This window comes from Branchiostoma belcheri, unplaced genomic scaffold (genome assembly GCF_001625305.1).
Source record: "Branchiostoma belcheri isolate BF01 breed outbred unplaced genomic scaffold, Haploidv18h27 scaffold30, whole genome shotgun sequence".
NCBI classification, from domain to species: Eukaryota; Metazoa; Chordata; class Leptocardii; order Amphioxiformes; family Branchiostomatidae; genus Branchiostoma; species Branchiostoma belcheri.
Window position 1 is genome coordinate 900,476 of NW_017803910.1, and position 27,902 is coordinate 928,377.

A 27,902-nucleotide genomic window follows, 5' to 3' on the forward strand; every position below is an offset into this window, starting at 1 on the left:
TCGAGTTCAGTACACATGGTTCGCTCATGTGTGCAAAAGGATGGATGAAAACGGAAGAAAAGGCCTTATGGTTACATCCGTTATGGGAGCGTCTTCAGACCAGCTTAGAGGCCGTCGCCTTCTCTGACGCGGAGGTAAGCGCCAAGACAGGGGAGAACAGAGGGAGGACAGACCGAGAGTCGTTCCGCCTGCGCAGCTGGGATCGCCCAGAAGAAAGGGCGGCATTTACGGGCGGATTTGGCGGGATTGTGCGCGGGATCTGCCGGGATGACAGGCGGCCTCCCCCGCAGTTAGCTACCGGCGCCGGGGCGCAAACAGGTGGAGACCGCGGGTTTATGTCAAGCCTCCTGACTGAACAGTACTGTCTCGACGTGAGGGAATACAGACTTGAAAAGAATTTAGGAATGATACGGCTCTTCCTGGCAAACGTACAGCTCTTGGAACATCAGCATCACCAAATCCATTAGTATGAAAGCTCATCTGTGTTCAAATTGACAGAATGCATAGTTTTAAAAGTTTAAGACTTAGTTCTAACATGGAAAGAAAGACTTACCATAAATTTTCGGTCAACCTCCATCAGATGTATGATCCATTCGCTGACTCTCCGGAAGTCGGAAGCCACGAAATTCATTTGTCTTCATCAACAGTTGTTGTCGGTGAAAAACTCACTCCTTGGCAAAACTTCCTCCGTGGAAAAACTCCGTCCGCGGCAAAACTTCGTCCGCGGCATAACGCGCGTCGTTTCCCGAAAAACGCTGCCGCCGCACTAGACACGGACATACAAAGCGCCACATGCTCTTTCCCTCTCTGAGACAAAAGCAAAGAATTAAATTATAAAATCAGTCGACACCTTACCTTTTTCACCTTACCTCATGTTTTTCTAGTCTAGTTCCTTTTTCTCACATCCTCAGTACGCGTCGGTTCAAGAAGTCAGTGTCCTGAAAAAATGGATGATTTTTTGAGTGGGAAATATCAGAATGCAGAATGCAAAGGAAAATACCGACTCATGTATTCGCATTAATTAATGACTATGCTACGTAGAACGGAGATGGTAAGGAAGTTTGCTTAAATTCTACTTAAAGTTGATAAAACTGACGGAAAACGTTGGTCCTATGAAAAGTCATGGGAAAATGTCTATGGAATAAACGAGAGTGTCTGTGTCGACCCCTGGCTACAACCTTCTTGTTGATGTTTGCTGTACGGAAAACATGCAAAGGTCACTGACCCCATAACCCATCAAACATACCCATCATACACGGCGAGATACCTGGCATGTCTGAAGCCGTTGCCATGGCGACCAATCAGACGACACACGGCCACCGTCCTCTTCAAGGTCCTTCAAAGCGCGCGAGTTGCCAGAAATACGGAGCCCAGGTATGTGCGCCACGCGGGAGTCCAGAGATGATACGGCCCTGTCATGTTGTCCGCACACCGACCGTGGGAACTTGTATGGCCGTCTAATTAAATGAAGAAAAATCACAAACATGGCGATTGATTGACATGAGATAGTACCAACATAAACATATGATGTCAACAATTTAGCTCTTTACTTGAGCTGATGTTTCAACAGTATAATCACTAACATGCTACTGGTAATCGCTAGCTTACTAATGAATTAACCTACGATGATTAAACCACGTATCTAGAGTCCGCATGGACCACAGCACTGCTTTTATTTTTTAATTTTCTTAATTACATTAGAGTTTTTACTTTCTATTCTACGTGATAGTTGTCACTCCACACAATTAGCTAGAGATTTACGTAAGTGTCCTCGTGGCTGCTAATGGCTATTAGTTTATCTACGCATTTGGTACTTATATTAGCTCACTTTTAACTCAACTCTAGTTTAGGCACATTTTTTAAATACACTCACTAAAACCATCACTTTCTACTCTTTCCAGACCCATCTGAAGCCTGGTAGAAGTGAACTAGACCGAAGCTAGTATGAGTCATAAGGTATAAGAAAGCTACAATTTTGCGTCGTTTCATTCCATTTCCATTCAACAGTATCCATATTCATTGATATGTAGCCACGTCCATGAATGAAGATATTTGTGATCGTAATGTACATGTTATTGTCGTTATTTTTAGCGCATTTTTTCGCGCCGTGGTGAGAAGAAACATAACTCTGCTATCCGAGAAACGTCTCCGAAGCCGCCCGACAGGTTTACGAGTGAACAAACGAGGTGGTAATGTTCGTGTGTTTGAGAAAGTTGGCCGACAGATGGCACCAGCAAAGAGGACGTCTAATGATGGCTACATCCACAACATTTATTAAAAGAAAATTAGTCTTTATTGCTGATAATTCTACCGTATCCCTCTTATATCTATTTCTTTTTTGGGGGGGGGGGTCAGGCGTGAGCCTCAAGCGTTAAGCCTCTCCACGTAAAAAGAACCCATCACACGTATCGAGAACCAAACCTACTAGGCCTCATTGCACTACTAGCTACATCAGTTAAGGATGGCTACGTTCATTCTTAACTTGGACCATCTTATGAATGTAGCTATGCTGTTCTCAACGTAGTTTTTGGATGCCATTTTACGTTTAAGGCCTGTGTCGCAGTCTGCCAAAGTTAGAATTTCCGGTGAATATCACAATGACACTTATATCATGGCTGCTGATCATAAACGGATATTTCTGGAAGGAAGACCTTTGATCCTCAGTCTGCTCTCGTATGCACATTTTCCCACTCACCCTATTCTTGTAAAAAGTTGTTACAAACCACGTGGCATGATTTGTGATGGTCACCTGATTTGTGACGTACTAACCAGCTAATATCGCATTCGATAGCCAGGCATTTTAGCGGCATGAAGGGTTTATATGATGATGAATTATAGATATTAGGGCAAATGTTCCAGCACAATGGCAATTTAGCACATATGTTTACCGCCAAGTACGGAAATGTTTTCTTCCTTGTGGGGCGAGCTAAGTGGCAATAAGAGCTGAATAGGTGTGAAAGTGGCTGGGAATATTGGCGATGAAACCCATCTGTAGTACAAACATACAACAATCAGTAAGATCGACATCACGATCAGCTATCAAAGCATGGTCAATTTTTACTGAAATATCATTTCCTTTCTGACGGTGTGTGTTGAATGAAATCTTAAGACACATGTTGGACACGCTACCACGTGTCTTTTTGATAGACTGTGTGAAAAGGATAATGTGAACGATTTTGTTTACCCTACCGGACCCACAAGACAACAGACATACGCGTAGCAGGAAATTGGAGACAGGAAAAGAGATAACCTTTTCTGGGACCTTTTACCAAACTTCCTGTCAGTGTCTCCCACGTTCCTAGCACGTGAACGTTACTACGGAAACACAAGCTAGTCACGGACATACCGAAAACAAAACCTCCGTGTACGGAGGTAAAAATATTGTACGACGTATACGTGACTGTGCCTTAAGTAAGGACTCGTCACCTGACGTTACCTCCAGCCGCACACGCGTCAAGACAGACGTGAGGTTGCCGGGTGATGTGCTATTATCGCTACAAACGGCGATAAGTCACCAACGGGTCTCACAACTGATAACCTCTGACCTCATCACACCTGTCAGAGATAGGTCACGTGACGTGACGTCACCCAACCTGGGTTTTCACTCAAACATTGTGTTAATGGATGGTTATTTCACTAATTGCACCTAGCCTTTACATCAAATATAGAATTTGCTTACACTTGAAATAAGTGTAATTTTAAATCATATAATTCCAATCATACTTGAAAATCAAGATAAGTACCTAGTGTCGTCATTTTCTACTTACACTCATCAACTATAATTAAGATACCCTTACAGTAATGACGAAAATGAAACAAAATGAGTATTCTCTTGATGCCAATAATCGAATCTGTACTAGGAGTAAATATTGCCCCTGCTATAATGTCCTGTCACATTCGCAATACGATCGGCGTACGATCTGATCTGATCTTGGTATAGTCGTACATATGTCGTACAATATTCGGCTGTCTTTTTATCTAAAAGACAGTCTTAGAGCCTTGTTGTCGGTGGTTGGTTCTGTCCTTAAAAATCCTACGACATCAAAATCGTGCGGCAAATATAAGCGCGCCATAAGTCACAGTTTACTTTAGGGGTGAGTACAAGAGAGACAGAATAATTTATATTCTGTGCAGTGACACAACATCACCCGATGGGGTGTTTAAACAGTCTTTCCTCCAACAAATGTTTTGACTGAGCTCTATATCAAATATCAAACACGCCCCACCTAACCAAGTCAAACAAGCGCATGTTCACTTCATTCAAGTTCACGTGTTTGTACAGGGAGAGGTTACGGTTCCTCCTGTAGATGCAGTGAGCTGTTTGGTGTGATTATACACCGGAAATCTCCAGCACTCTGTTAACACGTTAAATGCGGCCTGTACATCATCACAGACCGCATTAAAGGCAGTGTGATCATGGACAGGCCGTTTCCATGGCACACCGTCGTAATATTATTTTGAAGGCCCCTCTTTTAGTATTTTGGCCGCCAAAATTAAACTGGTAATATTATCAAGAACAAAACTTTATAACCGCATATTTTTTGTCATTCAAGCAATGTGATAAGGGTAGAATCAACTTCTTTATGGAAAGAAATTACCGAAATATTGACTTTTTGATCGTTTCGATCCTACGATAGGGACTTTCTGAACGTTTCTGTGAATGTACTGACAGGAAAAAAAGTTGCTGTTTTTACCCCATGAACGAGAAGTCGTTTTCTTAGATGCCTCTTTGACAGTGGATAAATATCAGAATGAAGTATATAATTTGTTCTAGGGCAAGGACGAACTTTTATGAAGGAAAAGATTACCCCTAGTTGCACACACGAATGTCAAGTATTGTATTGGTTATTTTGAGGCTTTGTCCAACGTGGCACTTACAATGCAATAACCGGGGTCAAGGGGATTATGTAACGACTCCATTTCCTGCAGCGTTCGGACACAAACAGGACAACAACAGTACACCGACGTCGGTTTGTTCTACCCCCTTTGTTCTAAAATCACGATAATGTGACAGTCTAAGTGCTGGCGCATTCTCAAGTCTTTCATCCACCTGTCTGTCCGTCGCCATTTTCCCACCCCGGCATAAAAGCCGTCCGACAGTGTTCTGCGGTTGCCATGGCGACGGCTCAGGGCCGGCAGCACGCCGACAGGTTTACAACACGCCATATATCACCATTAATCCCTCGATAGCACCACTTGAACTTCGGACCTGTTTGTCACGTACCCCCCAACGCGGGCTGTCAGCCACTCACTCCACATAGCCCTGGTCGTCTGCGTTACCATGGCAACACAAAGGAACGTAGGACAGTTGGTAATAGTTTATATTGGTGGTGGTTTATGTCTTCTCGTTTGGGTATGTATGCGTGTGTATGTGTGTATGTATATGCATTTGTCTCGACATCGAGATGTCTATTCAAGGTTTCGGGGGGGGGGCTGTCGTTTGAATCATGGAGAAGACAAAGCCGCACCGGTACGATAGAAAAAAATAGATGCAGACTTGAAATTACCATCGATCAGTTTTAGAACAATGGTTTTTACATTGTATCCATGCATGTATAGACACGTACTACACTACAACAAAACTCGTATTTGTACCATCGGAAGTAGGACTGTTGGGAGATTCTATTCTGGCCTTGGGGTATCTGGTTTGGCGGGTTTCTAGCTTAAATTTTTTTCACAGTTGAGTTGACGCTCTAATGTAGTTCTCTACCTTTTAAGTGAAATCCATGTCGTTTTATGAGGTGAAAGTCGTCAACTAGATTTGTATAACGCAGTTTCAACCCAAAGGAAAATCCCTCGGGCGAACCTCTCCATAAGAAAGGTAATTATTAAACAGTGGTGTTTAATAGGGGTATACGGTATATTCACAACGTCAAACTATCAAAACAGACCCTTAATTGATCAATTACTTCTGTAAATTGACATTTCAGGCCTTAATGACGTTTGGATGTATCTGCATAAATGTTTGATACAGCAAAATGACAACATTTACAAAACAGACGTAACGCGAGGTACATACACACAACCGAAAATAACTATTGCGTAATTACCATTGAGGGGTAGGGTTAGGTTGACCAGGTTAGGCATAGGTTGGGTTGATTCCTTTCAAAATGTATGCATCTTTTCCTCACGCTTTTACATTAGTTTTAGGGTGTCCAGAGGATGTTATCGATAAAATAGTGGTAATGTGAACTAATATTTAAGAATGCATAGCTTAAATCCTTGATATATTCGCAGACGCCATTTTCGTTAACGATATTTATGCTATGGAGACGGAGTGAAGGCCTTCCTTGGTACGACCGGGAAAGACGGCATGGCAAACATACGTCATAAAATATACAGACAATATGATCACTATATACAGTAATAGAAGTACAAAATATGATAATGATCTAATAGATATTCAAAAAGCTACAAACTTACAGATTTTTTTGTTATCACTATACATTAACCTTACTAGGTATGCAGATGTTTGGCCAGCAATTTGCCACTGGACAGCCTGTTTGAAGTCTCTGACCTTGCGGTGAGTTTGTGTTTTACTAGGAACAAAGTTCTCCCTCGAGGACCGGGCAACGTTTTATAAACATATCCTCAAACAAGACGTTCTAAAGAGTCAAGAAATAAAATGCCTATAAACTGGAGCTCCGTGCCATCCCATGTCAGAACATAAAGAAGACAAATAGGGACAATATAAAGTACAATGTACTAGTATCCCACCGCTGACCCCATGTTGTTGCCTGCTACAACTGAACTGACAGAGACTCGTGTCTGTTATTCCAAAATAATCGGTTACAGACGTGATCTGTGTAGTGGCTATGACAACGTCCTGTAGTGCTCTACTTAAAGCGCATTGCAACACTAGTAATGGTTGCATCGCGATTATAAAAGAGCTGACTTTGCGTATACAGGGCGTGTTTGCCAGGCAACAGCCCCAGAAAAATCTCCACGTGACGAGGCAGGTGACATGTCATCTGGTGACCAGGCCCGGGCCGGCCACTTCAGCTCCGCTGGTGGTAAGGCAAGCCATACCGCGACATTATTCTTGTTACCAGGTCATGACGGACAACTGGGTCAAGAGGTCACAGCAGGAGGGGGGGGGGCTCGAGTGATCGAAACTATGACAGAAAGAAGCTTCCGATTATACAGCCAAAACATTGACAAGCAATGGGAATAATTAACCTAATCTGGTCTGATTTGGCTTGAATGTCATAATCATCTTTCCCACTTATCCGTTGAATTCTATATTTTTAAAGCGCCAAGATTCAAAGCAGGCTGCCGTCTATATACCGAAATATCATTAACATAAGGGTTTAGACACGGCAAAGTGTAATTGACATGTTTACGAAAAAACACTGTAAAATGAATGTACTACGTCCATTCAATATTGACATGTTTAGCAGATTCGGGGACCACTTAATGGTGCCTATTGATAACAGCGAAGCTTAACTGGATATTGTTTTAGCAAAGGAGCGCGAGGAATTTGATGAAGTGGTCAAAAGTGTGTTTGTAAAAAATCTAATTGTGGGAAAACGGAAGGGAGGGCCAAAGTCAATCTCTACAGCGTAGAACAAATATTGACAAAGAAAGAATTACATTGAGAAATCTGAATTAAGTAGGGGAAGTAACAGGAAAAAACAGGAAGAGAAAACGAGAAAGCAAAGAAAGGAGAGAGAGGGTGGGGCTATAAGCTAATTAATGACAAATATCATAATTACAACAGAAGGTGAAGAAAAAGGACACAAACAAGGAGTGGAGCAAGAACGTATAGACAAAAGCATAGAAAATACGAAATTTAAAGAATTGTCGTGCAAGAAATAACAAACACTGAAACGACAACAGAGAACAGGTGTTTGAATTCCTCAGCACACCTGTAGTAACCAATGGCAACGTCTACCGTTGGAGGAGCGAGCGGAATGCAGGTGTATACAGCAGGCGGGCACGGTGTGACTAATATGTCGGTACTGTCGGCCTCCCAGGGCCGGGCTGGGAGCCGTCTGGCGCGGGCACGGTCAACAATGGGACCCTTAGGACGGTCATTAGACGTACGGCGGGCCGGGACATGGTCAACAACGGACCCCTCACAGCGGACACGTCAGCAACAACACAACAACACAAGGTGAAGGTCTTCAGCCTTCAGATAACATTACATATATAACGATGTACGATGTATAACGTACAGATAACATGACATATAACGTACAGATAACACGGTATACATAATAGCGTACAGATAACACGATATATATCGCACAGATAACACGATATTACATACAAAATACACGATACATGACGTACAGATAACACGATATAAAACGTACAGAATACACGATATATAGTTAACATAATACACGATATATAACGTACAGATATTACATACATATAAAACTATATTTAACGTAAAGGTAACACGATATACTAGTACGACGTACGGAATACACGATATTTAAAGTACAGAATACACGATACATGACGTACAGATAACACGATAGAAAACGTACAGAATACACGGTATATAGTTAACATAATACACGATATATAACGTACAGATATTACATACATATAAAACTATATTTAACGTAAAGGTAACACGATATACTAGTATGACGTACGGAATACACGATATTTAAAGTACAGAATACACGATGCATGACGTACAGATAACGCGATACAAAACATACAAAATAACTACTTAACATAATACACGATATATAACGTACAGATATCACGATATATAACGTACAGATAACACGATATATATAACGTACAGGTAACACGATATATATAACGTACAGATAACACGATATATATAACGTACAGATATCACGATATATAACGTGCAGAACTACAGATACACAATTTAACGTACCCCTACATTTAACAAGGGAGTTACCAACCAACCAACCAACCAACCAACCAACCAACCAACCAACCAACCGACCAACCAACTAACCAACCAACCAACCAACCAACCAACCAACCAACCAACCAACCAACCAACCAACCAACGACTCTAATGCAGGTAGAGATTAGGCACTACCATAATGGCAAAGAGTATAACGCTATCGAGCTGGCATTGCAATCCAAATATCTTCAAATATTATTCTTTCGAACTTTGGATCGAGAACACATCATATTACAAAAAAGTATTTCTATTCTTTCCCATTGTCCGTACTGAGATCCAAGTTTCTTTTATCTCTATAACTTGTTTCTTTTATCTCTTGATAAAAATTTTTAACAACACACAATCTTTATCTACTGAAAATAAATGAAGTAGTCGCCAAACAACTCTTATCTACCAGGCTTACATGACTCATGTTTTCCTTTTTCCATAATCCATGGTAAGCCGCATCACTTTAACCGTATTACCGGGAATCACAACAACAGAAGGGTTCTCGACTATGACTTTTCTTTTCCATTTCCTGTCATAACCCCTGTTACCCGGTTTGTTTGCAACTCTCTTGCCGTTCTCGCGTTTTAATTATACACATCTGCTGACACTGTTGATAAAACCATCCATCATGTGTTATGATTATTATTGCGGAGACCGTGTGGGGTCTATCGGCATACCTGCCGTCACTGCCGGGCGACAGTCAGGTGGTTGCTAGGGGAGACCACGCCTGGGGATCCTGGACACGAGAGCGGGTGGGTGGAACGCGTGGTACGTGTGTCAAGTATCATGAGGTCAACTCACACAACAAACTACATGTCGTTATACCGCCAGCTGATCATAAAAGCAAACTACGTTGCTGATTTATTGACTCTTTTTAATTTTCAAGGCATACAACTGCTGCAATTAATTTGGGGTTAATTTCAGTAATCAAGGTTGTTTTAAGCATTTATTTCAACTAGTTAAGATTAATTAGCTATAATGTTACCAGATAACGAACCGTACCTTCAAGGCCGCAACCCACATTAAGTCCCATGGGATAATGCACGTTTATATTATAAATTTGTCTTAAGTGTGGTCTATGGATTTCTGGACAGATTGTGTACATTAATTTCTTTCAAAAGCACTGAAATAGATCAATGATGAAACACACAAGAAAACTGTTACTCAAGCAAGTATCCAAATGCTTAAGGAACAGTTTTCTTGTGTATCTCATTACCTGGATCATGGTCCTTCATCGACGTAAATGATCAAACAAAAAATTTCTCTTACTAAGCTACATATATCATAATAAAAAGTAACATACAGTGTAAGCATATCTATTATTGCGATACGTTAAAGGTATCAATAAAAATGAACAAGTTGAAAGAACCTATTTCAATACCATTAATGAAAATTAATATCATTTTATTGAAAAAAAGTAAGTCAAATCATAAGCAGGTGTTTGAGTAACGTATTTCTTCTCCATAGCTGTTACTTGAGGTCAAAGTGTGTTTGTTACGGTCCACAAACGATCTTACGTTGTTAGTTTTCCCCTATGAGATCAGGATTGGAATCAAATGAAACTCTATTGCAGGATTAACATGCCAACATATAAAACCCTGGCAAACATATGGCGTAGGTAGTCCTGTCTTTCCTACCATTGTTGTGTTAAGTTCAAAGGGTGTTTATTCTATCCCCACCAACGGCCCTATGTCTCTAGATTCCTCATGACTAAAATGAAATTAAGCTGTTATAGGGGATTAACATGTCAACCTCTCAGAGTGGGGCTCAGACCACGAGTGTGCGGTGAGCCACGTACCTGGAATTCCATTCTACCCAACTACTCCTACACCTCTCCCTTGGTGTTAAGGTGCGACTACGGATGGTTTTTGGCGAAGTCTCTATATATATAGAGAGATAGATAGACATAGACATACATATAGATATATTGATAAATATAGATACATTGTATATGGGTACATGCATGTACTGATACGTAATAATCTGGATACAATGACAACAAACCTGCCAAATTACGCGAATCGATGAGCTAGAAACGACTGACAGTTTTTGGCGCATTGAATTGAAGTCTGCTGGTGTCCAACCTAGCAACTTCCCAAATGTTTTCCCTTTTCCCCAGATTTGGGACCGTTTTATTGTATCCCTTTGATTGTGCCTTAATCCCTCTACAAATACATCTGACCCATATACGTACGGGGAAGAAAAGTTATCCATGTTTGTGTGTGTTCTTCCCCTGGCAATCTTTGCCTTCTATTCTTGTACGCGCTTTCCACATAGTGGAGGGGACTCAACAGTCTTGTTTCGAACGACTTGCTACATTGAATGATCGGAAATCAAATGTATCGCCTTCCTTTTAGGCAACATTTGGGACGTGGCGAGTTGAACGATATTTGGCGCCAAGTATTCCTCTGGGTCAGAGAGAATGTAAGAGTACAAGTTAGCGACTATTGTTACTGTTAGAAGAGAGGAGGAAAGGGAAGAACTTGGCGGGGGAGCGGAAGTGTCCGCTTTGTAGTATTTCCGGTCAACGAAGGTATTTAACAGTACTAAAACCGTTATTTAGAACCTTTCCAGTGAAACCATTGTTGTACATTAGAATGATAGAAACATGATTAATGACGACGCCACTTTGTTGCAGTTTCTGTTCCGTCGAACGTTTTGGCAAAAAAATACAACCTTTTCTTTTTTATTAATGATCTGATGTGGAGTCTTTCAGTGCCACTTAACAGACCTTTGTACTGTCACAACAGTAGAGGTCGCAAAACGACACTTATCAGAGAACCTAAAGAAAGTGGCCATGCTTTTGGACGTATTTTGAAAGTTACAAATGGGTCATTTAGCCATATGTATGACCAGTATACTGCTTAGTCATGTGGCTGCTCCCTGCCCACTCTTTACACTGGAGCATGGGCATACCATTAGAAAGAAGGTTTTAAGTATTTTCTATGTTTCTTTCTTGTCCCCTTCGTCTTTAAATTAAGATATTGAGAAATAATCGACATAGAAGTGATAATTTACTTTCATACCATATCTATCACTGGACTAAAGCCCTACAATGAATTAAAGTAGATATGTGCCAAATTTGGTTGTTTTAGACAAACTTGCACATTTTTCAGCGATGCCGCTGATCTAATATAAAAAGTCAAGAATCACGAACACTTGGTGTTTTGCCCCCCTTGGATCGGTCCAGCCCGCGGAGGAAATAGCTGATTAGTCTTAGTCCTGGCAGGTACTGTTTACCTGCGCCAGATTAGCGCAGACGGTACACACCGGCTTTGTGCGGCGCCCTTTGAACACCTGTTAGTCCCCAACCCTCCGGACAATGCCGTAAATGGGAACAAGCAGAGGGTTGAGGAGAAGGGAAACAAGCTGTATTCAGAGCCTGGAGAGATGGTGAAGTGGGTATGAAGTGCTTTTTGTCGGATTAGAAAGGACAGGACGTGTATTTTGCCAGGCAGTGGAGACAAACGTCACATGCAACAGTCTGTCACTGGTAAACGTAAACATTGACCGAGTGCGAGCTGTGCCCTTACTTTAGCTACAGTCTACTTCAGACACGCACAGGGGATTGGTCAGCAAACTCTACGTAACTCTGTTCTTTGTAACTTTTGAAGGGCCATTCTTCTCTGAGTTAGAATGGCCCTTCCTTGTTAAAAATCTGGTGGCACTTTGGCCTCGAGGTTTGGGTTGTTGTTTTTTCTCCGAGGTTTCGACCGGGGGAGGGGGTACCAGCGATCGGGATTATCTTCCATTTGCCTCTGCTTGGAGAATAGGCGGTCCCGATTGGAGATTGCCGAACCAAGAACACATTTAAGAACCAACAACATTTGTCAAAGCAACTTCCCAAAACGCGAAGGCTCATTTACATACGAGCATCCTCTGAATGCGCATGCCATCACTAATCATCGGAAAGGACCCGCTTCCCTTTCGATACCAACGGAACAAAATCATGTAAACCATGTAATCTTATCTTTCAAATAGCTCTGTTAGCATTTAATTTAATATTTTAATGTCTTGGGGTGGTGGGACTACGGCGCACATGTCAACTTTGTATATTTAAACGTTAATTGTACCTTTTTTGTGTGTGGCGCTGTTAATATAAGTTGTTAACTTGAGTGCAGCGTCACACTGTCCTTGTTATGTCTTTATGTTTTGATGAATAAAAAAAAACGGAACAAAATGCGCCAGGTCACGTGTTAATCAGTGGGTCAGTCTACCTGATGAAGACCAAAGAGAATCAGTTGAAAAGTGAGTGAACGTATCCTTGTTGGAACATGAGTCTATAGTTTGATCTTCAAGTCAAGACGTTTGTGCGCGTGGATGTTGTCCGTACTACCAGGCCTGCAGGGCCGACATGTTGTTTATCCAACAGTCCTTGCCCCGCCGACCCCTGTGTACACCTATGTCTGTGATCCCCGATAACCCCGTGACACGCCCACGGCGACAGTATCACATTACACACGCAAGCCGTATCATATTACCAGCCCCGGCTGAATGGGGCCCTTCAGCGCTTATCTCGCGGCTCGGCGGCGAGTGGGCAGGTGACTGACGTCCCCTGATAAAGGAGGACTGGTAGGGGGTTATTACACCTCACCTTTGTGTCCTTGCTTTTGATTCGTCAAAAACCGGTTCGTAAATCACACAACAAACTGTTTGGGAGAAGAATTCTCTTCTGAGACAATTTTTGCATTTTTAATACAAATATGCCAATTATGATATTATTTGAGATACGGACTGTCTATTTGTTTACTATGGCTGTACTTTTCAGTAGTAGTACGGCAGGGAAAGGAAAGGTCGAGTTTACATAATTAGATGGTTTTGTTTTACTTGTGAGTTTGTTCTTACGTTTAGATAAGACGGGAGTCCCAAGTCCACTTGAGCGTCGCAATGGCGTCGGACATAATTTTCAGGCAGATCGTCTCAGCGTTTTAGGTGTGTTTTTGCGGCGCCTTGTGCCTCTGCAGCTTTAGCCTTTCGCCTAATAAACGACTAAAACGACAGCCTAATGGAAAGACGTCCAAAACGCCCCAAAACACCTTTAAGACGCTGAGTCGATGCTTTCTTTTGCTTGAAGATGGACACTACTACGACAGAACGGAACATGATTATAAGGTATCCGTCATCAAGACACATACAACTTCTTTGCTACTTTTATAAGGTATGTTACGTCGCGGCTACATTCACCGTAAGTCATCGTGCAGTTTTGTGCGAAGTCATTGCGATGTCGTAGGATCTTGAAGCAGGTTTCGACAGAACCATAGGAATCTAAGACAGCCTTTCCGGTAACAAGGCAGTCGCGACTATACCAAGTTTGCGATCATACAGCGACAATACGACGAATATGCCCGTGCCCTAAGTGACGACCATGCAGACAAGTATTCGGACGTACGCTCGCCGTCGCCAGTGTCCCGTCTGTCGCCAGCCCTGTGCCATTTATTGTCCGGCCCTGACGTTGAATTACCCCGGGCTGGCGGCAGGGGGAGACGGAGGCCAGACGTCGCGGGTCCAAACTAAGTGTTTATGTGATGTTTCTTACGATAAAGACCATTTAACCACAATCGCAGATAAAAACACAAGACAAATGAGGTACTTGACCTGTTCTTTCATTAAGGCACCAGCCAAAAATTAGTCCAACGCATTCCTAGATCTCAACGGACTCTATCTCATCGTAATTTTACAGCCCCCCCCCCCTCGGACACAAAAGCGCCTGTTCTTTGCCCTTTAGTGGCAAGCAAAATGTCTATACATTTAGATATTTTTGTTGCTGCACTCTATTTACAGTGTTAACTTCGTCATTCAACAAATAGCACCCTTCAATCCATTCCGTGCCTATATTGTACGTATAGGTAGAAATTTACAGCCAACGGGAACGGTATCTTTGCAGTATATGCAGATACATCAACACCGATCTTGCACCCAAGTTTCCTTACGAAACGTCCAGACATCATATTACAGCTGATACGGTATTAGAGAGTGATATTGAAAGTGAGGTTAATAAGTTAAAGTCTTTCATACACTGTTTGGTGTATAGGGCTGCGCACATCACCCTTTCTGTACCCCTTGGGCCACATCGTTGTGCAAGCACTACACCAGGGGCTGGTCAAATGGTAATGAAGAAAACGCTGTTGCATAACTTCTGACATTTCTCCACAGCTAGGTTTTGAGTATTATGGCTTAAAATCTTTTTTTTGTTTGATGTTGCATTTATATTGCTACGAAAGCTCTTGTCAGCTTTAACGGTTTAAGACATTGAAAGAAATCGCCAAGTCTTTAAGAACAGAACGAGTCTTCTTAAGCTGCAGCATAAGGCAGTTCCCTCTCCCGCTGAGCGCTGGAGGCCATTTATTGCACCGCGGTGACGTCAGAGTCCTTTGAAGTGCCGCCCAGGTGAAGCCGGCCACAGACAGGGTGGACCCGGGCTAAGTGAAGGAAAAGATGTGGAGATACCCGGACCCTTTCACCGCTCCAACAATCCCCGCGACTCCAAGGTCTCAAGTTGTTTGCGCCGAATAAACTTTTCCAGTTCGCAGAACAATGTCGCGGTTGTGAGAGGAGAAACAGAGGAACGTTATTAACGTCAGTCCTGATTGACAGACAAAGTGGATGATGTGTTGGGAGGTCAGAGGTCAGATGGAGGAGGATAAGAGGGGCGCGCATGCCTAGGAAGCCGTCGTAAATCACACCAAGATGCTATCTCAAGTGCGGGTCCTACTGAAAATAGCAGTCTGCACTCTAACAGATAGCATGGTCGATTTGTGGCCAACTCAACTTCCGACAACCCCAAGTGACAAGTGATGTTCAAGACTAAAGCGGTCCTCGTCAGACAATCGACCTTTAGTTTGTAAACATTGGACGGTTTTCAGGTCGCAGTGTTTTTCTGTGGTCTGGAGAGAAAGAAAACAGCTACACGAAGAGTTGTAGAAGAAGTCAGGTATAACGTAAACAGAAGTGGTTCCTGAGCCACAGTGCCAGGGCAGTTAAGCCAACGTCAACGAGATGAGAAGACATTCTGTAAGGAGGAAAAAGAAATTACACAAACGGTGGACTTCATGTAATGTCCAATGTGTTTATAAAGCATAGAATCTGGTCAAATAGTGTGAATAATTTGCAAGTGGGGTTCTTTTTCTCCTCTACGTAACCCTAACCCCATCGACCACCACTTCGGGAAAATGGTTTATCTCGATGTGACCAATGTCTAGTACCTCTTTACCCATCATCGGATAAAGAATCTTTAATGTATGTGGTTAACCGGTTCGTCACATTGCGTTCGGTCATTGACATCGTCCTGAATTCACGATCAACTGACCTCCGGCAGTGTACACTCGCCTTGTCCCTGGACTGTGGTGACGTCAGAGACTGACCCGTGCCTTGACATCTTAACACGAGACGTCTTCAGACTTCGAGGAGTTGGTGCAAGAAACTTAACAGACCTTAAGGAAGATGATCATCCTTAAAACCCGTCTCAGTCTTCAGATATCAGTGATAGGAACCGAAGCTATTTGAAACGTGCTGACAACTTTGCAGTGATTGCACATCTGCATTGTCGTCAGAATCGAGCTATGTTGGGGTGTTGGGGCAAGCATAAGCTACACAGTATTGTGCATTAACAGATAAGGCTGTTCAATTACTTGATTATTTGATGATCTGAGAGCCCACAGGCATTGCTGGTGGAACTTAATGGCTTTTTTCAGGCGCTAGCCTCACTGCCGCTGAAAAGGCTAGGTGAAGCCACGGCATTGAACAATAACAAACAAGATTCCCACGATCTTCTTCCTATTCATTTTTTTCTTCAGAAAAAGAACAATAACAACATCAGAGACTAGAAGTTACGGGACAAGGAAAAAATTGCCCCAACCAGAACGAAGGGATTAAGGATTTGTTGACATTTCGTCAGCCACTACGCGGTCTCGTCTGCGAGAAGAAAGAAACTGAGTTAAAAGACGTTAAGGATACGGATGATAACAAGCGGCATAATCGAAGTAATGAGCCACTAAAAGATGTGAAGGCATGATCAGAGAGGAAAATACATTTCTCCAAAGGAATACACAGTCCATCTCGAAGTAAGGAAAGAAAATAAAACATCTTCAGATTTACAGACGTGTTTTTATGTTTGTTACTGTCTCTCATTCCCGGCTGCCGAGGTTTTGTGTGTTTTGTGTCTGTTGTGCTATAGACTAGAGCTCTCCCATGATGGGGGAATGTAGAAGGTAAAGAATGGCAAAGAAAGACAAAATGTGAAGCATGCAGTAAGGTATTCCGTGCGCCTGAGAAAACAGATTCCACTTGTAATCAAAAAGGCTCCGTGACGGCTCATGGCCTTCGAAAGCTGTCTGAGTTTGACCCTAGAAAGGAATGTTTCTCTTTGGTCTTCTCAAAAAATAATCGTCGAACCAGATATCCTCAGAAAATATGGGCTTCCTATGCGGTAATATGGCAGATTTCTACTTCCTAGATTCAAGATAAATACAAAGCTATCACGTTTCCTCAGCTTGAACCTTTTGCTTTAGAAATAGTAGAGGTTCTCAAGTATGAGAAAAGTACAGAACAAAGGCAGCAGCAAAGAATAATCTAGCAGTGCACATACGTATTTGTTTCAAAACGTAACTGTGTTGAGGTAAATCTAATGGTGAATCATGTATCACACTGGCATGGTAATGTGTTCGTAGGTGGATCTAGTTTCACCTGCACACGTTTGCCGTGCGTCACACCTGTCGTATCGCCGTCAGACGGCAGGTTACCCGTAATCCTCCCACAAACACCGCCCCATTACCCCGGCCTAATGCAGCCTCAGCTACCGTTTGCAAAGATAAAAACCTGCGGAGAACACACGCACCCATTAGGTATCGCACACCTGCGAGTTTCACGGAAAACCTTCGACATTTCATGGAAATGGCTAAATAAGGAATACTTTGCGCTTCTGTGTCTGCTGTCCATCCTGTATATACATAGCTGCCCTGCTGACATTTGCACTTCTCGAAAACAACTTCAAGCCAGATGGGCAATTGTGCTGCCAACTACTGTATGTCGGTAGGCCTGGGGACCTGTCTACCCTCCGTCATTGCCGTCAATACAGTTTCAGGCAACGACAAAGGGCAGTGAACGAACGAAGACTGAAATGGCTACAAAGATACTTGCGTTGCTTTATGTATACCTGCTAGGAGGAATAATACATTTCGTACATGTAAAGAACAAAACTACGCTTTGGTGGTGCGTGACTCTGCAATCGAGAATCAGATACAACCAGCGGCTTTCCTAGAGGTTCAATAAAGTACAATTCTAATAGGGCGCTGTTAATATAACATAAAATTCAACTAGGAGAAAGGGTCAGCATGCCAAAGAGAAAGGTAGAAGCTTATCAAAACTCCAAGCGTGATTTGAAATTGGATCACAGTAGCGAGTCTTCAGTACTGCTGCTGTGCCCAATCAGAAGTTCCCATTTCCACAGAACGGAGACCGTCGGGCAACCAATGAGATACCAGCATCATTGATCATTGAAATATCACTGGGAAATCGTGAAGATCATCGGAATACCTTAGAGACCATTAAAAGATAATTGAGATCATGAACATATAATCTAGAATTCATGACGACTTTGGAGGTCATTAAGAGATCATTGCAAGACCATTGAAAGATCGCTTGGAGACATTCGTGATCATTGAGCGCCCAGGCACTAAACGACCGTTAAGTCATCGGCCGCATTTGAATTTTGAATCTCAGCTGTCTAACCGACGTCTCGCCTGTGCTGAATCCCCACTTTACTATCCGGCAAGACCGTTAGATTATAAAGGTCCTTGACATTTTTGCACTATATAAATCTCTTGCTGAAACCTTTCATACCTGCACATCTCCTGACACGACAGGGAATTCCCGCCTTCCGTCCGGAAGTTCGAGGTGAAGTCCCGACTCATTAATATTTTAATCGATGATCAATCAAAACGGTCACATTTTCTGTCTGGGTTGACACCAGGTCAGTTAGATCGCAAGGTTTGCTGTCAGTCGGAAACCTACTGAAATACTCAGAGGGCTTTTTATTAAAAAGAATGCTTTAAATGTTTCCTTTGAGTATTTAAAATCTTATATTTGGTTTTACTCATGATACAGAATTCAATATTTCTAGTGAGTCCCAAACAAATAGCAGAAGTATATACTAACATTTTCATTAGCGCAATTGGAAGGTTTATTTGCTAGAATATACTTGCAGAACTGTTTGTTATCTACGGATGAAACGCATGCTTAACTCAGCCTGCAAAAAACGTAGGGAACACCCTTCGAGAGAAAGTTGCCCTAAACGCGTTAATTTTTGATGACGTCACGTACCCTCTATTACCACCTGTTCTTCATCAATGTAGTTTGCGTGTCGATCGGTAGATCACGTGACGGCCATTCATAAAAAGAAGTGACGTGTGATGTATGATATATCATTACCAGACTATTGTGGCTGACCGTTTATGATTTATTCCTGATATTCAGTCATCAATTATATTGGTGCACACTTTATGTATACATGGATACAAAGGCCGTTCAGAAACAATCAACTGCGACGTTCTATTTGCCCATCGGTTAGGATGTGCGATGGTGTCGACAACAACTATACGTTTATATAATTATACTACACCGAACAGGTATGCATAATACTAGTCTGTGACATTTTTTCTATTTATTGAAAATAGTAACAATGAAACAATGGGAAGAAAGTCTATTACTGAAGTTTACAAAATCACAAAATGCGGACATTCGTAAGTAGAAGATAACCGAATACTAATCATAACTGATCATGGTGTTACAACGACCCTTGCCTTTATTCAAAAGTATAAAGATTAGAAACTATCTATTATTTCCTGACGTTTCGCTGGTATCGTATCCAGATCCGTGCCTATCTAGTTCTCTGCCTCTTAGGGTTAGGATCAGGCACAGATCTGCATAGTCCCAGCGTATCCAAGAACGTAGTTTTGCCCCGGGCACGGTTCTGGATACGCGTACGAGAGTGGAATATCCAGAACCGTGCTGGATAAAGCACGGTTCTAAATACAACAGCTGGCCAATATTGCTGATTGAGATACACGTAGGTACGTACTGTTAGGTAATGTTATATGACAGATCAGCAGCCACACCTGCATTTTGGTGGGTTCGTTGACACCTGTTCCGGGGCGTTCTACTTTCGTAAAACGTCCTAACAAATACTGTTTAACAAAGATTTTGTTCTCATCAATCCTATTGGGAATGGGTGGTTCCGTATAATGTCATTTCAAGACTGAACACATTTTCGTGATGTCTACTAATTTGTCAAAGATAAAAGATCGTTGTTAACAAAGGTTAAACATGGTTTGAAATGTTGGGTGTGGCCCTATGAGAAAAGTAGGACATAATACTTTCCTGCTAAAATGTCACACAAATCATTAGCAGACTAGTTCACTATGTGGTCAGATGTATCTGCGTAAAAAGCGCTATAAAAACCTCTTATGTGGACGATAACTGACTCCTATGTTGCCCTCTCAAATAGCCCACTACACCGTATCCACGGGGTAAAATTAAGCACGTCATAACTCCGGTGCTTATGTTAGTATGTCAAGAGGACTCCCCCACTCGAACTGACGTAGTTCGGTCCCACCCATACCCTGCGGTTTTCCTGACATCTTTGTTTTCATTGTTATCGACAAGTCGTCCCACTTCTCTCAAAGACAAAGTAAGCGACACGCCCAAACACTTCAAACCCTGTTTTAACTTCACTAGCGTCGGTCTTTCATCTTTGACAAAAGGACTAGACATTACGAAAATGTGTTCAGTCGTTGTCCGGACCCACCCATCCCTCAAAGCATTGTTGAAATGATGCGTTCTTTATTTCCCGTGCAGAGGTATTTGGCATACAGCTTTGAAGAAGCGGTACACGCTGATGTAATGTTTAGGGTTATGCAAAAACACTCTTCTGCGTTGCAAATGCCGGAGTCTATGAGTGGAACTGCCGTTAGTTTAGATAACCTGTCCCTCTTCAGTGGGGATTCCGCAGCGGTGAGACCGTTTGAAAAACCGTTGACCGTCCAAACATTTGAAAGATCTCCCAGCGGTCTCTCAATGATCTCAAAGGTCTTACGGTGACCTCTCAACGATCTTTCCGTCATCTCAGCGACTAAAGGATTCTTGGTGGGTCATTGGTTGCCCAACGGCCTCCCTTGAGACCTTACACGGTGTTGCTGAGAGTAATGTAAAAAGCATAGAGTCCGCTCTTAATTGGAAAGCGCCACCATTAGCCTAACCAATGTTTCAGCACTAAGGACAAACACCATCTGGAACAGTTGGAGCACTGGCAGGCCTGCCAGCAGCGAATCCCCTGCTCGTGGTAGTAGTAATTTATACACGCATTTTTAAAATGACAACTAAAAGTCTGGCATGTGATCTGTAACTGTAAGAGTGGAAGAGAATTAAAACAACCCTTCCCACGACACAATTCATCACCAGATGCACTATAGGAATATTACATGGACACATAAATTCTTTATTGCGCGGATAAATTGACATCTGTTTAATCTATGAAATGGAAAACCCCCTCTTTAGTCCGACCACTAATTGCAGACATCAGTTATAGAGGGGTAGTCTGGGGTCATTCTAGTCCCCTACTTATTACCCAGCACTACTGTGTTACTTTTTACTCTAAACTATTTCTGACCTTTATTGTAAGAAAATGATGTCAAAGTCTAGAATGCATACCAACGGATATATTAATGGGCATGCTTAGCTGAGAATTAAAGACAGAATTAGAATTAGAAACAGGAATACTGGCAAAACTAGAAAGGGTGATTTCAAAAAGGCTGAATACATCCCAAAATCAAAACTATACCATGTTTCTTGTACTCAAAGTTTATTTACTTCTGACACGTTGCTTGTAGCTTGCATGAGGTGTAATTGTGTTGGTGCTGGAAGATGAAATGCAGAAGAACCCCAGAATCATTTGATGAATGAGTTTGAAATAAGGGGTTTGAAATAGTTTATGTTGCTAAGCAAAATACATCCATTTGTGACCTTAGAACTTGTGAAACTCTCCCTCATTGACCACACCTTAGTCGTCTATACCAATTCCTTTGTTGAAGTTTGGAACCTCTCATTCATATTGTGTTGAATGATTTGAACTATTTTTATGAAACAAAATCTGCAAGCAACCTTGGTTGATCTCATCGTCTTGTATGTTACTGAAATCTCAAAATCTACCTGAATGTGATTGGATTTGCAAGGAATGAATGCACTGTGCACAATGTAATCCTTGCACTCTAAATGTACCTTCTCACTTCATGACATATCAAGCATCTTTTTACTTGAGGATTTTAACCATTAACATACTTAAATCAAATTATCATGCATGTTCATCTGTGTTAATAGTATTATGTACCTTTTGTGTTGGAGTAAAGTTAAGCATCATACTATACTTAAATCAGTAGGTACTGTGGTATAATGTTATTCTGTGCGTGTGTCTATTTGTCATAGGACGTAGATATGTAATAAAGTTTTGATGTGTTGAACTTATTTAGAATTTTGTACAAATGTGTCTTAATCTGTTATATTTATTTTTTGTTGTTTCTTAAGAACTAAATTACCTAAGTTTTTCAGCAATTCAACGTGAACTGAACATAACAAGAACAAGTAGTGAACAAAACATGTGAATTGTGAAAAAAAATGATGATTGACATTTTGCTACCTAGAAAAGAGCTCCTTTCTTTTTCTTCTTGGCCTGTTTCCTCTGTGCCTCTTCTTGTAGTCTTTTTTGCAGAGCTTCTCGTCTCATTAGTTCTATATCCTGGAGATAAACAAACAAACAAACAAACAACAAATACGGCATGAATACATAATGCAAGCAATGTTTGGTCACATGAGGACCTACTCTTGCTATAGACAAAGAGCAAGGATGTGTAATAGTCATGGGTTCGAATCCCATCTGGGCCATACCAAAGACTTCAGGAAAGGTACATACAGCTTTCTCTGTTAACCACTCTGCACTTTTGAGTATGAAAATTGAACACACACCATTACCACAATTACGCATAGCGCTCGCAAAACAGTGTGGCCTGAGGGCAACAGGAATGGAGATGGGCACAGCCCTCATGCATCAAAAGGGTTGGGAAGGATTTTAAATTTGCTTTGTCTGGTATTCACTGATGATGAATTAGTTATTGGGACTTTGATGATTACATAACTCTATGGGAGACTGGAGACCAGTGTTGAGACCAGTCATACAGTATTCACACCTGTAGGAAAATGATGTATGATGGTGGGTTCATACTGTGGTTAAATATTGATGTGATTGTCCCTTTATTAAACGTCCATGTCCAGTGCCACTCATGGTATGTATTATTCATTCAGCGCTGCATCTTCTGTATACTGATGGAGATTTAACTTCATCATCTTTCTTTTCCACAAAAACAGTATAAGTCCGGGCTGGTTTATAATGCAAACAATGAATCTTGAACTCTGAATCAAATCACTGCATTGTTGGGTGGAAAAACTGCAACAACTAGGAAGACAAGGACTGTCTTATACTGTTTGGACCAAAATATGAGCATTTTTTAGTTGATTCATAACCTAAATACCTTTTTGTTGCAAATCAGAAAAAAATGAAGCAGACAAATCCAAGAACTAATTAATCAAACTGGTGTAAAACAGTGTAAGAGCAGCCTGTCATTTCATGATGATACGAGGAGATAACATTTATAGAAACTGTCCGTCAACCTCCATACAGATGATAGGCCTGATGATGGATGATTCCATTGTAACGTTTAGGGGGACCACCTGTGGAGGGACACCTGCCACAGCACAATAGGCCTGGACAGGTGAGACCAAGGTCTAAATCTTTAAACACCCTTCTTTTGCCACAGGTGTTCTCTGCCTTAACATGACCAGTAGACTAAATTCCACCACTCTCTTTGAGATTACATGTATTTGCATGAGTGATACATGTTACATTACTTTAAAATGTCAACTAGTAATGTAAACTAAATTCTAAATTATTGTATGCATCTTTGTCTAAGCTACCCCCATGACAAAACTACCAGTCCATCCATCCTTTTTTGACCTCTTTCTTTCCAAAGTTTCAACAAAAATGTTAATACAGTTCCAAAACAAGCATGTATGCAACTTCTTCCAGGCCCAAAAGCTGTCTACCAATAAATAGGAAAGGAATTTGCAATGTCATTAGAAGCAACCTCCACAAACTAATTTTAGAAAAAAAGAAACAAAACCCTTCAAGCTAGCTTAGATCACTAGCAGGAGACCTTCAGGAGTCACTCTGCCAAAACATAAACTACTTGTTGTTTATTTGTTCCGTTCAGTTTGAAATCATCACAGTTTTAGTCACAGCAGCCATGTCAAATATCCTGGCCCATTTGCTGAAACAACAAGGCATCATGGGATCACTGTTGCCATGGCAACATAGCATCTTCTCCTCCCCTGATCAAGGTAGACATTCATGGGGACCATCCTGCAAGGTTGGAAGGGACTGTCTCATAAACCGTTAGTATTTCAAGAAGACAGTACTTCATTCTAAGATTTGCCACATTTGTGAATTCTTCAAGAAGTCAATCCTGAAACCAGACCTAAGGTTTGAACCACTCACACCAGGAAGGACCCTGCTCTTTTTGATAAGTGGGGTGGGTGTGGCTCTGCTTGAACATGGGACCTTCGGCTTTACGTTCCATTGGAGAGGACATCCCTAACCAAAGCTAGGTACATGTACTAATTTCCTCACCTGAGCCAAATGAAGAAATCGGTGTTAAGTGCTTTCCCAAGGACACAACAATGGGGCCTGCCAGGGATTTGAACCCAGAACCTTTGGATTCTAAGTCAACAACCCTAACTACTTTGCCACCCCTGATGCCTGAGGAAAATTCTGCTTCCTACAAAAACTCCCTGACGTAACTTCACGGCACAGCAACTTTCTTAAGGGTTTATAACAGTTTTCCCTCACATGGGACATTAGCAAAACGGAAGACACAACCGCTAAGTGAGGACTGACGCATGAAAAAGGTGTGCACGGTTTCCCCTAACCTTGGAGACCTGTACAGGTGAGACAATGGGTTCAGGTACAGCTTCACCTGAAGGAGGAAAATGCCACTTGAAGAGACGACAGGTGTGGCAGGAGAACAATGGAGGTCTTGCAATTTCAAGTATGTGTTCGATAAACAGGGTGTCCCATGTAAGTGCAGGAAAGGTTGTACCAGGCACAAGCAACAATACATTAGGTCTGTTGTTGGAAATGACATTTCTCATTTCCAAATTCCTGGTCTGGTATTCACTAGTCTGAGACTGGTTCTCTTGCTGAACAGTCTGGGGTTTGAATAAATGAATATTTGCTCAAAATATATACATTGTATCGGCAAAAGCTCTAAGTGATGTGCTCCTTGTGGGGCGGTATTGTGGAACACACTACCACATCACCTAAAAGCAGCCAGGACCCTAGCAGCCTTCAAAGAACTTTATGTATTGGGTAATCATTGATATGCAAATTCCAAGCCTGATTTTAATCTTGATTTCTTTTTTGTCCTACTTTGGTTCTATGTTATATGATGGTCAGGCTTCACTTTTGTTTCACTTATTTTGGTATTATGATTTCATGCGCAATGTATGCTACTTAAGTTACCTTGCTTTTGTATTATTTAGTAACTTTTGTAACTTTATAAGTTACTTTTGTTGTTATTTGTATTAGTTTGAGTTTGATGTTTTTGTTTGGGGTCTTCCCCAGGCCCAGGGCTCATTGAAAAGCGCCCTACGGGCGATATGTATCCCCCTGGTTAAATAAATAAAAACAAACAAACAAACAAACAAACATACTTGTAACTAACAAATCTGAGTTACAATAGCATGAATAACAGGCTTTCTACTGAATGTTTCTTTGATATTACTACAATTTTGTGGGCATAATAATACTTTTTAGTATGTACCATTTAGCCTAATGATAATTCAAATGCCATGTGTGTTCTTCTGCACAGGAATGAAACAAAAATCAACAAAGACGACTCAACAAAGCACCTCCACTCCAAAGAAATCTCATGACAGTAATCAGGCCATTCATGTCCGTACCTGTCATGTCATCAGGTCTGACTGTACAGGCCAGTGGTTATCAAACTTATCTCGTCCCAAATCACGCCGACGGCCGCACCAACGCTGGTAATTTCCCCCCTCCACATTAGTCGGTGAGCGGACGTGAATGATCGGCTGTCGTCGCGGCTTAACGAACATGATGTAATCATGGGGAGGGTGATCTGTAAAGGGCTGTGTGTGTGTGTTTGTTTCTGCTATTCTGTGTGTGCGTGTGTGTGTGTGTGTGCGTGTGTGTGTGCATGTGTGTGCGTGCCTGCGTGCATGTGTGTGTGTGTGTGTGGACAGTGGTCTCCTGGGCTTGGCAGCTCCCATTTTGAATTGGTCAACCAGCGTAACACACCAGCTTTGCAGGCAGGTGGCAGCAGCTTGCTATATCACACCTCATCACACCTAAAACATATCTATAACTCTATCTGATGTTTGAACTATATAATGAATTCGAAGAGGCTCCAATCCAGTTTAAGCTCACCGAAGAGCTAATCTTCCACTGGGTGTGACAGAGAAGGTGTATTTTTTTTAATGTAAGTATTTATAGCTTCATTGTACCAACAAAATCGGAAGGAAGAACATCATAAACCTTCGCTTAATGTCCCACCCTAAAGACTGCGACCCTTTTCACTAGTGTGCATGCTGAGCAACAACAGCCAAGATTTGAACTCCCAACCTCTTGGTCCAAAGACAGGGTGACCAAACCTGTCCTACAACAAAAGTGACTGGGTAGTTCATCTTATCTACAGGAAGAAACTCAGACACGACTGTCAACTGTCCCGACCTGAAGTAATCAAACTTATCTTGAAAAGTTAATCCCGCAACGACATCCAACCCTTGTCACAGGGCGGCACTAAAATGTACCACAGTGGCACAAACAGCTCAGAATTGTTGAGGTTGTCTATAGTTAGAATGGTTAATGTATGGGTGGACAAAGCCCCCCACTCAGGCCACTGCCCATCAAACTTATCTCACCCTTAATCACGACAAGGGGCAGCTTAATGCAGATCAATTTTCCCACCTAGATTAACCGGTCAGCGGTCCTGAATGGTCAGTACAGATTAACCAATACTGTTTAGTGCCACACCAATCAATTATACTTCCAGGGAAGGAAGTGATGTTTTGGGTGGCTGGGATGGGGGTTTGTGTATCTTTTTTTTTTGTAGGTAGAATCGTGTTAATTGACCATGAGGCATCACAGCAGTATGAGGTATTGCTTGGCACTCTACCTCAAGCAGTATACATTTACTAATTGGTCCCCAGTGTAACAGGCCAAAATCCACGCAGGTCAGAATAAACCCTGGGTACAATTTGGACAGGGATATGTTGTGTGACTGTTACACCTGAGAACCACAAAGGTAAATCAATCTGAATATGTCTGCCATTCTCAAAGGCAAACTGTGGCTCTCTTGTGGTTTGCTGGTTTGCAGTAGTCCACCACAGCCCTCAAATTCAAAGGCTCCCCAAGCACTGAAACACTGCACTCCCTTTGTTAGGACTATAGTTGCCAATTTTTATTTCTCAGTAAGTCCGGGCAGTCTAGCGGTCTTCCATATTAATCCCTACTTGCTAACAAACTGCTCTTTTCAGCCCTCCCTGGGAGACGCAAGGATCTAAACAGAAGTGCCTTTTTCCTGGCCAAACACCCGGTGTGTAAAAAGGGATCAAAGTTGTACATCAGCAGCTTAGCCACTCTGTTTACCATCCACTGTATAATCCATCTGCTGCACAGATAGGTAAATACCCAGGAGAGTGGAAGAAATCTTTTATAAAGCCAACCTTAGGGTCTCCTTTCTGGATCGTTCTGAGACCACATCAAGTCAATTCTCTGGTTCTTGGCGTTAAAAAAAATGATGCTGAAGTGAAATATGATCATGAAAACAGAGGCTGAGGGGAAAGTTTGTAATTTGATACACACAGAGAAGGAAAAATGTCATACTCAAGC

At 41.9% G+C, this 27,902-nt stretch overlaps 1 protein-coding gene and 1 pseudogene across 2 annotated transcripts in view; one reads left to right on the forward strand and one right to left on the reverse strand.

Moving 5' to 3' along the window:
* Positions 1-901: 901 nt before the first annotated feature.
* Positions 902-27,902, reverse strand: part of LOC109474255 (non-homologous end-joining factor 1-like) — a 32,236-nt gene continuing 5,235 nt past the window's right edge. The window contains exons 7-9 of one of the 2 annotated variants that reach the window (XR_002140468.1): positions 22,575-22,673; positions 1,268-1,457; positions 902-938 (exon numbers count right to left, since the gene is read on the reverse strand). Coding sequence is in view for 1 of the 2 variants with exons in the window: in XM_019774527.1 (XP_019630086.1) it covers positions 22,575-22,673 (99 nt within the window). In the remaining variant the exon portion in view is untranslated. Of the gene's footprint in view, positions 939-1,267; positions 1,458-22,305; positions 22,674-27,902 lie in introns of those variants that run through there. The other variant, XM_019774527.1, reaches the window with a different exon arrangement.
* LOC109474105 lies at positions 6,965-11,405 on the forward strand (annotated as a pseudogene).